The sequence below is a fragment of the Pollachius pollachius genome (genome assembly GCF_949987615.1).
Source record: "Pollachius pollachius genome assembly, chromosome: 6".
In the NCBI taxonomy this organism is placed as follows: Eukaryota; Metazoa; Chordata; class Actinopteri; order Gadiformes; family Gadidae; genus Pollachius; species Pollachius pollachius.
Window position 1 is genome coordinate 25836537 of NC_136939.1, and position 19016 is coordinate 25855552.

The following is a 19016-nucleotide window of genomic DNA, read 5'->3' on the forward strand; positions in this document are numbered from 1 at the left end:
CATATTAATGTTAAAATACGTTTGCAAAAAAACAACTTAAGTCATTTAGTTAAAAATCTTTATTCACGACATCTCTAAAAATACACATTTGGCTTTCCGAAACAAAACCATAGAATATATAAATGAAAACGATTGCCATAAAACACAATTCTTAGTTGAAGAAAAGGAACAGATTGTGGTTAAAATTAAGCGACGTAGCAGTGCCACATTTTAAGTATCAACAAAATAGTACAGTGCTTCTACAGTACCTCCATCTTATATAAACTATAAAAATATTTCTGAGCAAGTTTACTCCCATGTTATCTACAAGTTTAGTCAGGCTTCAGCGAAGATACATCTAAAGGTGCAGCCAAGTTTCACAGGCCAGTACACAGCATTGGACCCAGATTTGGAAAATACAAATAAATGGAATACAACTCTGTTACGGAAAAAAGTATAATTAAAATAATCATACGGAAAATATTACATCATACAGATGCATCTTCTTTTCACGAAATTGCATAGTCCTATAATTTGTTTTTTTGCTTCTGCAAATAATTCCAAATTGCATTATAAATGAAATTAATTTAAGTAACGTTTCCGCCAGTAGCTCCACTAGTTGGTGGTCTGATAATTCCCAATATATAATGACTATTCAGTGCTTTTAGGTTTTATTGTTAAGTTTTAAGCAACACTTATTATTTGTAATCACAATTTGTTGGTTGGACACGAAACAATGAATTATTTTAATTTTATGGATCTATGTATTTGGTCCTTCTTTGGTCAACTGTTGCAGCTAAAATGTAATTAAATTTCTCAGTTATGAGGTTTAAGCTGACAGATTTTACGATTACAGTTATATACTTTCAGGCACTTGGTTCGTATTGGAGTAGCAGAATTTCTTGAATAATAAACCGTAGGCCTCAATGTTGGATTAGAGATCATTCCGGAACCATCCATACATCAAGGTCAGCAGGCTTTAAAAAACAACGAAAACTTTAACGCAGCAAATTCAGGTCACCACAGAAACCGAACAATCTTATACTGCAATATGAGAGACTAATCGCCCCTCTACAAGAACCATCTGTTCCACGTACAGTACATTGTACGTAGATCCGAGTCTATTTATACTATTCACGATTTTCAGAGAATTCTGAACCATTCTGAATTCTGATTCAGTGTGACAACATTCTCGTACCGCCTCCCTTAATATGTGCTTTTCACTGTGATTGGGGCTTGATCGGCCAATCAGAGGAGGTCTGAGGTATTTCGGCCAATGGGGTGTGGCCAAACGTGGCTTTTGCCAAAGAAACATATTTATAGAAATTCGTTTTACTTAACATAAATGCTTTACGATCGCCGTTGATTAACCGACATCCCGTGATTATCAAGCCGTTCTCTACGAAGTGAAGGCGTAATATTCTGAATGTGTATATTATGAATATTATATATATGTATTACGCCCATAATCTGGCATTAGCATGTATGTTGACAAGTGTTAATATATTATGAAACACTTTCTACAATATGTTAAGATACACTGTTTAGAGCTTTAGTGCGTATGTTGACAAGTGCTGGCACGGTATGCCATGAAAATATTCAGACATTTGTCGAAAAAGTGAATAAGTATAGCCGTAACTCGGGCTAAGCTTAACCAATGCTAAACTAACAAACTAGCTACCTAACATACAGCCACTGCGATTTTATTGCTATGAGGCCCGTACGAGCTCAGTAGGGCAGACTTCGGGTGTCAGAGTCAGTTTCTCGGTACCGCCGGAGTGCCTCCCAGCGGCCATCTTGTAAAGCGCAGCCAGGAGGAAGATGGCGGCGATGGTGGCGAAATAGCAGCCGTATATCAGGAACTGTTGAGACATGAGAATAACATTTTTCCGTTGCTAAGAATATGCAATAGAACCTGCGAAAACTTTTATGACAATTATCAGACAAAAATAAATTGGCCACGCACAGCCTGCTAAAGTAACATGTTATGAACGTAAACAAACCCAAAAAGTGCATTAGAAGTAGCTAGCAAATTTTACACTGTCCATCATGGAAGTAGCAAGCTAATTTATGCTAGCCAACTTTAGCTTCCCATTATAGAACTAGCAAGCTAACACCCTTAGCAACGACTCAATTTGTGTACAACCATACGATCATATTAGATTAGCCTTCCTGCTAAGTCAGTAAAGTGTCCTGACTGCGAAGTTCCGACCTGGGAGAAGACGTCCAGGCCCAGCCCGGCCGTGTCCACCACCACCAGCGTTAGCACCGACTGTAGCAGCAACGCTACGAAGGAGTTGACGCCGAACACTAGCGCGTAGCGCTGCATGCTGAGGCTAGCGGCGATCTGGAACCTGGGTGGAGGGTGAGGGAGGCGGAGCGTTAGGCTAGCTAGTTGAGAATCTCTAACTTGGACGCAAATTAGCGGAATGCTAGCAGCAAGCGTATAAGGGGGCAGGTAGGTCAGGGTGTTTGGATCAGAGCAGTACTCCACTGAGGAGTGTGTGGAATGTGTGTATGAATGAGTGAACGTGTGTGGGAATGGGTGAATGTGTGTATGAATGGGCGAATTGGCGAATGTGTGAATGCGTATATAAATGAGAGGGTGAATGTGTGCATGAGTAGGTGTATGAATGCGTGAATGTTTGTGTATGAATGGGTGAAAGTTAGGCAATCTTGTAAAGTCCTTCAAGTGGCCACTAGATAAAGTATCAGCGGTCATGCTGACGCGGTTGCCGGGGACTACGACGTCGTTGCGGGGGGTTGCGGCGGGACCCACGTGGCGACGGTGATGAGCAGCATGTAGGCGGTGCGGAACAGGACGTAGGCGCCGTAGCACACGCCCACGTGGCGCACCAGGTCCATGGTGAAGACACAGGCAGCCATGACAGCAGAGAACAGGCAGAGCGCCGCCTCACCCCAGGTGGCCCAGCTGACCCGCACCGAGCCCACCACCAGGGCCGCCAAGGCACCTGGGGAGGGAGAAGAGGGAGAGGGGTGAGACAGGTGGCACAGCTGACCCGCACCAAGCCCACCGCCAGGGCACCTGGGGGGGGAGAGGGAGAGGGGTGAGACAGGTGGCCCAGCTGACCCGCACCGAGCCCACCGCCAGGGCACCTGGGGGGGGAGAGGGAGAGGGGTGAGACAGGTGGCCCAGCTGACCCGCAGCGAGCCCACCGCCAGGGCACCTGGGGGGGGAGAGGGAGAGGGGTGAGACAGGTGGCCCAGCTGACCCGCACCGCCAAAGCAGGTGGGGGGGGTTAGCTGCGACTCTGTGTGTGTGTCTAAGAGAAAGACTGTGTGTGTGTGTGTAGGTGTGTGTGTGTTTGTGCAGTACCCCTAAACTGTGATACAACATGATTGTGAGTGTGATCAGCCGTTACAAGCCGTTTGAAACTCCACCTCTTCCTGTGTTTTAGTAATGTCATTTCGTTGAGAAGAGTCTATGGTGATCATCTAGAGAAGGAAAAGTCTGGGGTTGTGTGGCCGGGAGGGAGGATGGTTGGTGGCCGGTCGATGTCTCCCCTGACCTCGGCTGTGACCAGACGCTTGCTTGTCCGTGTGTCCTCACCCTTCTGCTCGATTCAGTCAAGGTCTCCAGACGGCTGGAGTCTGAGCATAGCGCTAACCTTGAGGTAATTGCTAATAATGCAGGACTAGCTCACAGAGAACTATCGACTAAAGGCCCATTCACACCCTACGGTAAATACGGACAGGAACCCTTTCATCCCGTCCCGGAGGTCGTTTCGTCCGTCAGTGGGTCCGTCGCCTCTGAGCTTACGAGGCGGAAATCGAGGCGGCAGTATAGTCGAGTCAGAAGTCCAACCATTCATGAAAATAGAGAGTAGTATAATATCTGAGATGTATATATATATGGTATTTAACGTTTTATACTTATATTATACTATATACCTGACCTTTTTATTTTATTGTTCACCTGCTTTGGCAATGAGTTTTAGCTGGTCATTTAAAAATGGCGCAACATTTTGAGGAGAGAATCTGCGGGTTGGTGAGGGGTGTCACATGCTATCGCCGCGTAGGCCTACACTTTTTGCGCCTTTTTTTTGCCGACTTCGGATGACACAAAGCAAAATCATCTCCTCTACAGATGCCATGTTTGCGATTGTCGATGCCGGTAATTTGTGACACGACAGTCAATGCCCTCTATTGGATGTATTGCGTAACATCCATTACAACCCTGAAACCGGACAGAGGTATAAAGGGTAGTCCCGGAGACAACATTTGGTACGGACAGACGAATTTCATCCGGATCCGGAGGTATGAATCGGCCTTAAAGGGGACATCTCATACCACCAGGTTTGAGTGTAATTAGCCATTACAAGCAGGTTTGAAAATGTGCAGCATTGTGACATCACAGGTTGGCGTGTCCATCTTTCCGTCACACATCTAGATGGACATGCCCACCTGTGAAGTCACAATGCTGCACATTTTCAAACCTGCTTGTAATGGCTAATCACACTCACACCTGGTGGTATGAGATGTCCCCTTTAACACTTTGTTTGCGCCTCAGTGTTTTGCTGTGGTGAGAAGAACAGCTGACTGCTACTTTGGTGAAGTCGCTGAGGCCTCATTCACACTGTGAGCAGAAACACACACACAACCCCCACCCCCCTCACCCAGCAGGGTGGCCAGTGTCTCCACGTAGCCATTGTAGATCTCCAGGTCCGTGGGCGACCTCACCCTCTCCCAAAGCGCCTGGGCGTAGTTCACCACCTGGAAGGGCGGAGGTCAAAGGTAGAGACGTTTTGATTCCACACACACACACACACACACACACACACACACACACACACACACACACACACACACACACAAACGAACATATAAACACACACACACACACGCTGGCACACACACAGACAGGCGCACACATGCATGCATGCTCACACATTAACACGCACGCACGCACACACATGCACGCACAAATGCACACGTGCACATACGCACACACATTTAGGCACACAGTACACACACACAGACACACGCACACTTTGCGTTGCTGGTATCAGTACGGGAGGAACTGTACCTGGAAGTACCCGCAGGTGGAGAGCGCCCACCAGGCTGACCAGGCCAGCAGGGGGCGCTTTGAGTAGCAGCGCAGGAAGTCCCTCCAGAGGAGCCGCAGCACCTCCGTCAGCCCGCTGCTGCGCTGCCTGGGATCCGCCTGGAGGGTGGAGGACCAAATGGCAGACGTCTTGTTATTGGAAAACAGCTCTAAGTTTGCAACACCAGGTGGTGAAACCATAGCTATTGTTCTACTCTGTGGGGGAGGGAGGTGGAGGGGAGGAGGTTGATCAGCTGAAAATTGGTGTGGCGAAACAAACTTTGAAAGTTGCACTGTAGTTCAGTTTATATTAATCGGATTGGACTGAAATCATAATCAACTACAAATACAATGCAATGACGAAGCATAGCCAATCACTGCAGTGAAGGGGACAATTTATCCAACCGAAAAATACTTATTCGCTGCTGTGCAACGGAGAGAGAGAGAGAGAGAGAGAGCGAGAGAGAGAGCGAGAGAACTCTATCTATCTCACGGTGCTAGGACACCGTGAGATAGATAGCTCACCCTGAACTACGACCCACTTCCGCGAGGCCAAGAGATTCCTCTCACCTGCATTGCTACACTGAACGTAGCTTAGCAACCACTTCCTGAAAGACACAGCCGAGCCGATTCGGGGACGGTTTCACAACAGCTCTAAGTTTGCAACACCAGGTGGTGAAACCGTAGCTATTGTTCTACTCTGTGGGGGGGAGAGGAGGTCGATCAGCTGAAAGGATGAAGGAGGAAGGATCCTTCTCTCTGAGTTGAAAATGTCCACTGCGGTTGTGGAACAAGCTCCTTGCCAATGTCAGGATCACAGTCGCTCACCAGCTTCCGCAAAAAGGCTCATGTTTTATTTCCTGGCACTTAATGTACGTACTTATTGTATGTCGTACTTAGATATAGTACCTAGTTGTGTAGCATCTTACCCTAGCTATCTTTGTTGTGTACCAGGAATGGGTTAACCCAGTGATTGTTAGTGTTTGGCTCTTGGTTCTATGAACATCCTTACTGTACCGCCAGAGATATATTGTTATTTCTCTTTCTAAAGACAAATCGACTTAATGTAAGACGCTTTGGGTAAAAGTGTCTGCTAAGCACAACAACACAACACAACCCAACACAATACAACAACATTACCTGACGCGACACAACATGACAAAACACAACACAACCCAAGACAATGACACAACGTAACACAACACAAGCGTCTGCTAAACGCCCTGAATATAAACATCCAGACCAACTCACCCCCTGGCTTTTGAGCGGGACTTTGCTCTCAGCGTCGTCCGACCACTCCTGGACGCCCTGACTCCTCCCCTCCATCGCCATCCCGTTCCGACTTCTCCCCTCCTCCTCCTCTGTCGCCTCCCCCTCCTCCTCGCCGCTCCGGTGGAAGAACAGACTCCTCCCGGGCATGGGCAGGAACCACGGCGCCGTGAACGCCACCACGGCGGCGGCGAGCGTGGCCTCGACCAGACGCCGCAGCCTGACGGCCGCCAGTGACACCAGCAGCTGGCCGCTGAGCGAGCCCGCCGCCGAGCCCAGCAGGGTGGCGCCGCGGCAGAACCCCGTCACACGCTGGTAGCTCGTGGGCGGAACCTGGAATTAGAGTGGAGCGATTGATTGAATACAAACCAACGTACCGATGTAATAGAACGCCATTTGCAAATCGCAAAGGCTGCAATTAAAACAGTAAAAAAAATGAGTAAGATGAGTAAAATCAGTAAGATTCTTGTTTATTTTTTATTTATTCTTTTTTTAACCATTAACTAAGTCAATAGTTTAATAAAGATGTAACAATATCAATTCATGCATCAATTTATCTCAACACAGTTGATATTGACTGCTTCCAATGTTGTGCTGGTCATACTATAGAATGATTTATTGCTTGTTTAGTGAATAATACGGCCTCGGATTATTGTGTTTGTTGTAATTAAATTTACTTTAAATGATATTCTCACATTATATTTCTCTAGCTGCCCTTTGTTGGTATGTGTCTGTTTTCGTGACCCCTCGGAAAGGTCGAGAGGCCAGGGTTTTCCAACTGATAGGGCACGGCTACGACCTCCCCTTTATGACATCCTGAGGAGGTTCATCGGTAGTTTACCATCGGGTTAACAAATACTATCGTTTTATTGGGGGGCAGAGCTGTTCTCAGCATCCTGGCAACACAGTATATGAAGTCCTTGCTTTTGCCCATGCTTTGGACTTCTCCTTGCGGAGCTAGGGCGAACTCACATCTGAGGCCTCGGATGTTTGTATTTTAGGCCTTGGATTATTGTATGTTTGTTTTATGATTGTTATTGTACGTTCATTACTTAAACATACCACCCTAATTGTTATAAGTTAGGATGACTCTTTATTCCAAAGCAAACTAATACAGAGCATGCTCATTGGCCACAGCTTTCCATTGGTCACCTAAAATCACTAATACTATCTTAACAATAACCCCACAAACTGAATACCAAGTCAGATGTTACGAGGGGCTTCTGAACCAAATAACATTGTGTTTTTGTGGTGGTTTCACCCAAGAGGGGTCGTTTAAACATCTTGTTTCATCCATATTGGTAGTTACACAGAAACGATCGACGTGGTCCAGTATTCCCCCCACGCACCACGCTGTAGATGTAGCTGTAGTAGGCCACGTCGGTGGCCGAGGCCAGGCCGAAGGCCAGCTCCAGGAGCTGCATGGCGGGCACCCCGCGGCCCCAGACCAGGACCGCATACGTGGCCACGAAGCTTGCTGCCTGGAGAATGAGGACGGGCTTGTAGCGGAGGTAGTCCGTAGCGAGGAAGACCGGGAAGAGGAGGGCTAGGTAGGAGTAGGTCCACACTGGGTAGATCTCATTCACCACCTGTAGGGGGAGGAGGGTCCGAAACGTTAGAGTCCCACCGATTTATCGGTTGATCGGTTTAATCGGCCGATCACAGATCGGTTGTGTGCGTTTGCCGATAGGAAACTTTAGGTTAATCAATTTACACCATTTCTGAAGTTTTCAGATCAACAAAAACATAAGCCGATTCTGATCAATCTGTGATATCTTTGAAAACTTTACAAACACTATGAGATATATATATATATATATATATATATATATAGAATAAAGGCCAATATATCATAATCTGCATCAGTCGGGCTCTACCTAAAGTAACCTTGTTTTTTATTTACCTGCCAAATGGTTTATTGTAGCAGTTGTTCATTTCAACCTGATTCATTTATATGATCTATCATAGATAGATAAGTAGTTCAAACTTGTTTGGAACAACGAGTTGAAGGACTTTCTCAAATGTAGTGCTAAAGTCTCAAGGCATTAAGACTCACTTGATAACAGGAACAATTATTTTCAGATTAACTCAGATTAAACCTTTTTGTTAAAGGCATTCCTTGGTGGATAATGCGATTAACAGAACTGAGTCCCACTAAAACCACAACGTGACCAAAAGGCACTGTTTGACACTGCCACTGGTTCGGCCAGTATCATAATAAAGCATAAAACTACAATGTAAATAGTAGTATCGTAACAGAATAAAACTACAATGCAAATACTGTAGTAGTATCCAGGGGCGTAGGAATGAGTTTAACATTGGGGGGGGGACACATATCGGAAAGCTGACAGATCCGTTAATGGTTTGAACAGAAATATGTCATAAATTAACTACACTGAAAAAATTCACAAATATATTTTATTCTACTAAAAAGACACATTTGTATGTAATGTATGTTAAATGTAAAGGAAAACAAATTTTGAATGGCAGTAATGAACTGATAAATATCAAATCAATTCTTTAATTGCACGCTCAATCATCCAGTTTTTTTAGAATAAGAAGCGGTGACAAGACGCTGTGTGGCGCTTTCAAAATAAAATAAAATATTTTTCACCCCCGGTATAATTTTTAGGTGGGACAGATGCGCCTGTCTCCAATATTGGAGCGGACACGTCCCCTCCGTCCCCCCCGGTTCCTACGCCCTTGCTAGTATCATAACAGCATAATACTACAATGTGAATAGTAGTATCATAACAGTATACAAGTACAATGTTAATAGTAGTAGCACAATACTGTTTACATTGTATACTAACAGCATACAATGTAAATAGTACTATAGTAGTACCATAACAGCCTAATACTAGAATGTAGGATTATAATGCTAGCTCACTAGTAGAATAAATTAGACACATAGACACACCTGTATTACCGCATTATTACCAACATCACTTCTGTAATTGAAGAACTAATAGAGCTTTAATTAGACCCGTCGTACCTGAGTCTCCGTGAGGTTCTTCTCGGGACCAAGGAGGAAATGTGTCAGGAAGGGCTCCGAGGGTCTGAGGTTAGAGAAGAACCCGTACAGGCACAGCAGGAGGGTGGGGAAGAGCTCCGACATGACGGGGTACAGCACAGACCTGATGGTGTCCACGACCTCCACATACTGCACCTGCTGCAGCGCTGTAGTGAAAGGCGACCAGGTGGCTGCGTCGTCAGTAACTGGTAACTGCCCGGAGGGAGCGTCGCACAGGGATGACGACATGTGGGAGTTCAGCCTATCGGAGGGCGGGGTGGTGTGGTTGCGTTGTTTGGGTTCAGGCAGAGCCGTGGAAGTAAAGGGTTGAGTCAAGGGAGGTCAAAAAGAGTATCTGAATGTTCCCCAGTGTAATATTATATTAACACACATTTACCCTCCTATTTTGTAAGGGTAACATTTGACCAGGTTCAAGGTAAAATATTTGAATATTATATCAAATATCCTTAAAATATATCAAACATAATGAATCTTCAAAGTTTTTTTTTATTGCAAAGAGGCTCCAAACAGCAAAGCAAACAGCAACAAATAGTTAATGTTGTTCAAAATCAACAACAGCTTATAATCAAAGTTTTACACTAAAATATTTGGGATATTTCTTCGCATTTAGAACCATAATCATAACAATAATATCATGCTAATTAGCATTCACTATCAAATTCCAATCAAATCAAAAACAAATGACACCGGTGGTAATTGGAGAAATATTTATTGATAAATGTACATTACTTTAAAACGATCGGCTGTTAACAGCCAACCTTATAGATATGGGGGGGGGGGGGGCAGGCAGCACAGAGTATAACATACACGGATTGAGCCGATAGAACCAGGTGATAGGGCGTTCAAGTCAGCAGCCAGGAGTATAGATAGTACTGTGTAGCGGGTCAGGGAATCGCACTGTCAACCCCCTTGAGATGAAGGGGAGAGGGAATGATGGGGAGATGGAGGGAGGGAAGGAAGGAAGGAGAGAGAGCGAGAGAGAGAGACAGGGGGAAGGAAGGAAGAGAGAGGAGAGAGACAGAGGGAGGGAAGGAGAGAGAGGAAGGGAAGGAGGAGAGAAAGAGGGAGGGGAAGAAAGGGGGAGAGAGAGAGAGGGAAGGGGAAGAGGGAAGAATAGGGGAGAGGGAGGGAAGTAAGGAAGGGAGAGAGAGAGGGAGGGAAGGAAGGGAAGGAGAGAGCGAGGGAGGAAAGGAGAGAGCGAGGGAGGGAAGGAAGGAAGGGGGAGAGAAGGAGGAGAGAGAGGGAGAGAGAAAAGAGAGAAAAGGTGGTGTGTCCTGACGGGACAGTAAGCTGACGACTGCGTTTGGGACGTTGTTACACATCAGCCGGGACGCAGAGTTTAACTAAAACAAACAAAAAGCAAGGAAGGAAATTCAGAGCTGGAGGAGACACCCCGAGCCATGTAAACACAAATGTTTCCCTGGAAGAAACGAAGGAGAGGAAGATGGAGGGGACAATAGCGAGATCCCCGACGTCGGACAGACAGAGATCGGACAGCGACACATTCAGAAGAACAAAGCTTTAAGACAGTCGGCATGACAACCAAACAGAACCGCTCCAGCTTTGATGAGTTCCAGGCTGAGAGCAACCACTATGGATGAAACAAGACATTTAAACGACCCTTCTGGGGTGAAACCAACATCAACACACAATGTAATTTGGTTCAGAAGCCCCACGTAACAGTTGACTTGGTATTCAGTTTGTGCGGTGATGTTCGATATCAATATATTTCCTGTATTATTGTTTAGATAGTATTAGTGGTTATAGGTGACCAATGGAAAGCTGTGGCCAATGGGCATGCTCCGGATTAGTTTGCGACCAATCTGAGGGATGGATAGACTCAAGCCCCGCCCACAGGGATAACTGTATGGTTACGTTTCTGGAGAGGGCCTTTGTTTTATTATGTTAAACAGAATCGATGCTAAACCAGCAGAAATCAAGATTAAATCTGAACAAAGAAAAATAAGTAAACAACAAAATGCCACAACACGACACGATTAGTCAGCAAAAACGAAATCGCTCGTGGCTTGTCAAAGTTCCCCCGATTCAGAAGAGTCAGTCCCCCTTCACTCCACAAAGTCATCGTCCGAGACGCAAACTCCTTCAGCACCAAATCCTGGAGACCAGGGGGCAGACTTCTCCTGACACACTCCTTGTTTTGCTAGCTAGATCCTGCGGGCATTGGGGGCCGTGGGGGTTCACCGCTAGGCGCTACATGGTGAAGTGCCGCGTGTAGTCGTACTCTATGGTGGGGATGACCGCCTGCACAAACTTGAGGAAGATCAGGAGGTACCTGCGAACGCAGTCGATTAAGGGACAAAAACACTGAACACTCGAATCGCGTTGCACTAAACCTAGTGGGAGTATGGCCCTGGTTATGCTAAATATCCAACCACACACAACAGTTTGATTGTAGTCAATCTAAATGTAAATGTTTAAATTGTAGTTACGTTTACATTCAGGGCGTTAAGCAGACGCTTTAATCAAAAGAGGCTCTCAACGGTCGCCATTAGGGATCAACCGATATGGATTTTTTTAGGGCCGATAACGATACCAATTTCTTTTCATCATCCTAAGAGGATGACCGATACGCTGATACAGATTTTCTTGAGCCGATACTTCTTTTGCTCCCTCAATTTACATCATAAAAATTACACAATGATGATAACAAATGTTACAAGTCTCAATTTAAAAATGGAACATTTATTCAACTGTCTGTAAATCATGCCGGGAAAAATATTACAAATAAAAATAATGATTTGCCGAAACACGTAAAAAACGCAAATATGGGCTGATAATATCAGCCGGCCGATATATTCGTCGATCACTAGTTCACACACACATTCACACACCGACGGTGGAGTCGACCACGCGAGGCAAAGGATACATGTGGACTCCGAGCTCCCCACCGCCTTCTGCCACCGTCTCGATGATCTTCTTCATCACCTCCGCGTGTCTGGAGGGAAACGTGTTAAATGTTGTTGTTTTTTAGTGTCTCTCGGTGTTTTACAATTCTTAGTGTGGGGACAGGCCAGTGCCTCTCCAACTGATAAGGTGTTATTTCCAACGATCCTCCATTTGTTTATGTCCCAACAAATACGAACCAACCTGGTTGTCTGGGACATAGCCAGGGCCAAATACCTTATCAAGGGAGACACTGCATCTGTTCTTTTGTTATTCACGCTTTCTTTGCTATAATACTTGCCCCAAACCTTTGGTTAGGTGAGAAAAGGGATCGATAGCCAAGGAACACGTTTGGAGACTGCTCCTCACCCCCCTACACTAAGACTATTCAACCTAAGTCTGTACCTGTGCAATATTACATCCTTGAATAAACCATCTATTCAACCCTCTGATCGAACCTGTCACGTTGCCTTGATTTTCTCTTCAAGAATTACTACTACGACGAAGAAATACACAACGCAGATTCTATACGAACAGTTTAGAAATAAGCTGAAATCTAACACATGAAAATATTTCAGAGGTCGCATAGAGCATAACGCATTTCTGACAAGCTAGGAAGAGGACAATCAAAGCATACGATCGGAATTGCTAGTTTCTAAAAGACTGGACACGGTATTACTGGAACGAGATTAAGAAATTCTGACCAGGTTTAGAGTTAAATAAGAGATAATAAACATGTTGTAATGTCAACACTGCAAAAATTACATTTACATTCACATTCAGGGCGTTTATTAGACGCTTTTACCCAAAACGACTTACAATAAGTACATTTGTCCGAAGAAAGAGAAACAACAATATATCGCTGTCGGTACAGTAAGGATGTTCATAGAAACATGTGACTTCCTCTCCAGACTTGAATCTCTTGCACGTAAAGAAACAGGGACTCTGGAACTTAATCTAAGCACTTATTGGATGTTGTTCATCCTGGCACTTAAAGACAGCACTTAGCATCTTATCCTAGCTATCTGTGTTGTCTACAGGGAATGGGTTAACCAAGTGATTGTTAGTGCTTGGCACTTGGTTCTATGAACATCCTTACTGTACCGGCAGAGATATATTGTTGTTTCTCTTTCTTCTGACAAATGGACTTATTGTAAGTCACTTAGGATAAAAGCGTGTGATACACGCCTGAAAAACGCCCTGAATGTAAATACAACCCAAAACCACATAACCCAATAAGACAACACAACCCCATAAAACCCTAGACAACCCGACACAATGCAACACAACCCAACACAACACAACCACAACCACAGTTATTGTAAGTCGCTTCGGATAAAAGCGTCTTCTAAACGCCCTGAATGTAAACGCAAAAATGTAAGGGACTCTTTGAGCAGGAACGTCTCGAGGATGCTCTAACGTTCACGCAACACAATGACCACGCATCCGCTTCGACGTAGTCGTGAACCTCTTATGGTTCTGCGTCGGGTATACGTGTCGCTATATATGTCCGTGGTAAAGACAGAACAAATAGTTGGTCTTTGTCTGTGCATGCTATTACTTTACAATTGGCCTACTACTAGAAGTTTTGATTATGGTATGGTATAAATTCTAAAAACAGGAAAGCTGAATACGACTCAAACAATGTGCAACAAAAACAGGAGATAGGTTGCTAGTTGGTCGTCGTTGTCCATTCTGGTCATTACATTCGAAGTCTATGATGACTTTTTACCGATTACTGGCGAGTGAAAAAGGTTACGGCTATGAAGGAAAAAGTTAAATGTTTTGCCTTTGATTTCTTATATACAAAGAGTATTGCCGGAATTGAGTATTGTTCGACGCAATGTTATAACTTTTGGGAGGCGCACGGCAGGCCCTTGCGGTGGATGCAAGGAGGGTCCGCAAGGACATAAGGGGTCCATAACCCCCTTGCGTTGGGTGAACGTGGGACCATAATCAGCCCTTAACAGGGTGAGGGGTGCGTTTGTTTCCCTTGCCCTGACCTGCAGGGGTGGACGGAGCACATGGCAGGGGGGGGCAGGTTGGGGTGGTTCTCGATGGTCACCGTCTTCTTCACGTGGTCCTGGCTGATGTCCTCGTACATCTGGTCCACCGTCAGGGGCTGTCGGTCCTGGAGGAGGATGAGGAGGAGGAGGAGGAGGATATTTACATCAGGGCGATTAGCTTTAGCAGACGCTTTTATTTCATTAGCATACCTCGTCGTAGCCGAACAGCCAGAGCCGCGGGGTCTGGTAGTATTTGTCGTAGGTGATGTAGAGGTCGTAGGTCCGGGTCTGCAGGATGGCGTCCTCACCGCCGGTGTCCATTTTGGATTTGAAGGAGTCTGCTATTTTGCTCATGTCCAACGTCGCCTGGAGGGGAGAAGGGAAGTGAGAGAGAGGCAAGGGGGGAGAAAGGGAGGGAAGGATGGGGGAGAGGGGAGCGAGGAAGGGAGCAAAGGGGGCGAGAGAAGGAAGGGAGAGAGGAGAGAGAGAAGGCGGGATCTTTTTTTTCAACCAATTAAGTGCACTCACAATGACGACTGTGACAAGACCCGATCGGTTTTGTGCGAATCCGGTTTATATTTTTGAAAGGTTATTTATACGTACCTCGTCCGTTTCCAACAGACCGCTCTCCTCATACTCTGCAGACAAAAATAAAAGTAAATACATAGAGGGTCAAGGGTCAAAGACTCTAAGGATTATGTCGTTAGAAACCGAATAAAAAAAAAACCGAACATCATCTGACAAAACGCAGAAACTCCGAAGTACCTTCCATATCGGCCGCCTCCCCGTCTTCCTCCTCGTCATCGTCGTCATCGTCGCCGCCTCCGTTGCCATGGCCCCCACGCTTCACGTTCAGGTTGTCCTGAGGGAAGGGGTACTTTACAAACTGCCCGACTGTACGACTCCGGCTGTGACATTTGACCTTGTTATGACACGTCAATCGGGGCTTATTGATCGATTTAAGTTAATCGACTAGATTTGATTAGCATTTATTTGGAGTAATTTGTTGTAAATAGCTAACTTTTTAGTTAATTTACAAATAACAAGATTACTTTTGAGAAACCCAGTGTGTGTCAAGAATAAATACAGAATATTAATTAAGAATTTACATTTTATTTTCTATTGTTAAGGTTATAGACTAAATTAATACAGAATATTGATTTTGAATTTACATTTTATTTTCTATGGTTAGGGCTAGGTTTAATAGGCTAGACAAAATGTAATAATACTAATAATAATTCATATATATTGTATAGCGCTTTTCAACGACCCAAAGACACTTACAGTGACGGAGGCATAAACACGAAAAGGGTGATGACAATCAGTGGGGACAAGCGGAAGACAGCACAACAGAGAACAGAAGCAAGGAGGAGGAGCGTGAAAATAGATAGGGATGGAGGCGGTGTGGGTAGGGGAGGTCATAGGCTTGGGAAAAGAGGTAGGTTTCAGACGGGATTTGAATGTGGGAAGCGAGGGAGAGTCTAAAATATGAATGTACAATTTACATTTCTACAAATTGTCTTCAGGGAAATCTTTTTAAACTAAAGCATACCTTATTTTCCAGTGAGATGTCTCTGACAGCATCCGTGACCCCAAGCAAACCTGCGGTAGAGACGAGAAAAGGACTCAAGACACGTCGACGCTGACGAGAAACGCTCCAGTTCACCGCATCAACAGTGCTCCCCTGTGCGAAAATGATCTGTTCTTATCGTCCTGGCGCTTAATATTCGCACTTATTGTATGTTTTTACATCCTGGCACTTAATTAACAATTATTGTTTGAGGTACGTCCTGGCACTTAATGTACGGGGGGGGGGTTGGAGGTGATGGGTGGGCGGAGGGGTCACCTGCGTTGTGGTAGGTGTCCACCCAGCCCCCGTCCCCATCGTCCTCCTCGATGATGGCCTCCAGCTCGTCACAGTACTCCATCTGCTTACAGCGCTTGTAGCACGGGACTGGGGGGGAGAGAGAGAGGGAGAGGGAGGGAGAGAGAGAGAGAGAGAGAGAGAGAGAGAGAGAGAGAGAGAGAGAGAGAGAGAGAGAGAGAGAGAGAGAGAGAGAGAGAGAGAGAGAGAGAGAGAGAGAGAGAGAGAGAGAGAGAGAGAGAGAGAGAGAGAGAGAGAGAGACAGACAGACAGAGACACACACAGACAGACAGAGACACACACAAACAGAGACACACACACAGACAGACAGAGACACAGAGATACACCCACGGACAGAGAGACAGATGGACACACACACAAACTCACCCACACAGAGAAATAAAGAGATAGAAAGACACAGCGACACACACACACACACACACACGTCAGGAGCAGCGCACGGCATGTTTGGACGTGACCTCAGGTATAACTTGAATCGTTATTTCTAAGTTAATCAACTATATTAATGTCCTCATCAATATGGACTGACTCAAATCGTGACTTCACTTTCAGTCCATGAACCCTAAAGTAAAGATGTAAATGTTGTGATCCAGCGGTTGTTGGGGTCTCACCGTTGCGCGTGAGGAGGAACTGTTTGTCCGAGGGCAGGTACGGCTTCACCTTCACCTCCTCCCCCGCCGCCCTAGAGGAAGAGGAAGAGGGAGACACACATCGTCAACCACCGTCCCCTGTCGAACCTGTAAGCCATAGGGTCTGATTGACCTGTCTTAGCCTTCATGGCGGAGTGGCAAAGAGGCCATGTTTATAAGGTCGGACATATCTCGTGTGTTGGGGATGTGTGAGTTGGGGGACAGGGGGGGGGTGTGTGTGTGTGATGCTAGCTTGAATCATGTGGTCTTGATAAAGCAGAGACTAAGTTAATTTTTTCAGTTTGATACGGTTTAAATTTCGCACTGCGGTATTTCAATCCAAACTTAGGATGACCGCGGCGAGGGGGATTGCAGAGTATGTAGATGGTTGGTTTTTGCTCAACAAATCTCCTGCAATTTACCTCAAATTACCTCATTTACATAAGATCGAGCTCTAGAAAATATTCAAACGTGTAATTGTGTGATATTCTTAACATTTGGAATTATGCGAGACTCTACTGATGAGGACAACATCGTTAGTGAACAACAGAGTGGTTTCAAATTATGTTATTGCACTCCTCAAAACAAACACTGGACGTCACGTGTGACTGACAGACCTGAACTATTGACACCCTGCTGTGAACTGCTTTAATCACGTGACCTAGTACAGAAAGACCTCCTCTACCACAGAGGAGTTATACAGACCTCCTAGGCACACGAGAGACCTTCTCTACCACAGAGAAGTTATACAAACCTCCTAGGCACACGAGAGACCTTCTCTACCACAGAGAAGTTATACAGACCTCCTAGGCACACGAGAGACCTTCTCTACCACAGAGAAGGTCCACAGACCTGGTGTCCTCCAAGACACCAACAAACCATTCATTCAACTCACCATTTCCATGTGGGACAGTGGTGGACCAGGTGGTCGCCAGCAGCTACAAACTAATAGAAGAATCAAAGGTTAATGATTAGATACTCTAATTAACGTCGTAAACGGATGAATGCATGACAGACAGGTCGATGTATTAAGAATACGATGTAGTGTGTTCTCACCTCCTCTGGTGTGATGACCCCGGTCTCTTTGAATTTGGATTCCTTTGGGTGAAACAAAAACACACAACATGATGTGTAGCAACCTCATCATGAGTGTGTTGCATTACTGAGTGTGTGTGTGTTACACTAGTGTGTGGGTGTTACATTATTGTGTTTCATTATTGTGTCTGTGTCATTAGTCTGTGTTTTGTTTGTGTGTGTGTGTGTTTGGACAGTTTGTTTGTGTCATTACTAGTGTGTTACATTAGTGTGCGTGTGTTTGTGTATTTTAAATTAGTGTGTGTGTGTGTGTGTTGTCTAAGTATGTGTGTATGTTTTGACCGTGTGTGTTTGAGTGTCATTAGTGTGTGTATGTTTGGACAGTGTGTGTGTGGGGTTGTGAGTGTGTCATTAGTGTGTATGTATGGACAGTGTGTGTGCGTGTTTGTGTGTGTGTCATTAGTGTGTGTATGTTTGACAGTGTGTGTGTGTGTGTTGTGTATGTTTTGACAGTGTGTGTGTGTGTGTCTGTGTGTGTGTGTGTGTGTGTGAGGTGCGGTGGTGGCTCCGAGCTGGACGGTGTCTCCCCCACCGAGTGTCTCTTACCTAGTGTGTTACATTAGTGTGTGTGTTACATTAGTGTGTGCGTGTATGTTACATTAGTGTGCGTGTCATTAGTGTGTTACATTAGTGTGTGCATGTTTTGACAGTGTGTGTGTGTGTGTGTGTGTGTGTGTGTGTGTGTGTGTGTGAGGTGGGGTGAGGTGGTTGCTCCGGGTCCGAGCGGGTCTCTCTTACCTTCAACACCGGGGTTAGGAACTCCGCGACGCCCAGCGCCGTACCCTTCACCGAGTTAAACACGTTCTGCATCGCGGAACAGTAGTAGATCAACTGGGACCCAAACACGGTAGCCTGGGTGTGTGTTTGTGTGTGTGTGCCCACTGAGAGAGGGTCACATGATCTGTCAGACCAGGATCTCCTTCCGCTGTTGCAGTATCGCGAGAACTTGAAGCCGAGAGTCCGTTCCGCTTTTGAAGTATCGCGAGAACAAGCTGCCGAGTGTCGGTTCCGCTGTTGAAGTATCGCGCGAATAGCGGCCGAGAGTCGGGATTGTTTACAAAAGGCAGGCAGCGAATAGGGGCGGAGTCTGTAATTGATTAATCAAAACAGTGCATTTATTTTAAGTAGTGTAATCTACATGCAGCCCAAT

The 19016-nt window shown here is 45.5% G+C and overlaps 2 protein-coding genes across 2 annotated transcripts; both read right to left on the minus strand.

Annotated features, from left to right (window-relative positions):
• Positions 1-70: 70 nt before the first annotated feature.
• Positions 71-9518, minus strand: LOC307077226 (thiamine transporter 1-like). The gene is given in 10 exon segments (XM_079738567.1): positions 71-1744; positions 1746-1760; positions 1762-1841; positions 2192-2333; positions 2759-2951; positions 4617-4713; positions 5027-5164; positions 6296-6646; positions 7663-7902; positions 9309-9518. Coding segments are annotated over 10 exon segments (1416 nt in total). The 5' UTR covers positions 9432-9518; the 3' UTR covers positions 71-1707.
• A 521-nt stretch (positions 9519-10039) lies between these two features.
• Positions 10040-18757, minus strand: atg3 (autophagy related 3). Its single transcript, XM_079737611.1, has 12 exons — positions 18605-18757; positions 17828-17869; positions 17667-17716; positions 16754-16824; positions 16104-16211; positions 15810-15859; positions 15023-15119; positions 14861-14895; positions 14468-14623; positions 14255-14382; positions 12235-12303; positions 10040-11640 (listed from the first exon to the last, which is right to left on the minus strand). The coding sequence occupies exons 1-12, from the start codon at positions 18674-18676 to the stop codon at positions 11559-11561; spliced, it is 960 nt and encodes a 319-aa protein (XP_079593737.1). The 5' UTR covers positions 18677-18757; the 3' UTR covers positions 10040-11558.
• Between the last annotated feature and the right edge of the window lie 259 nt (positions 18758-19016).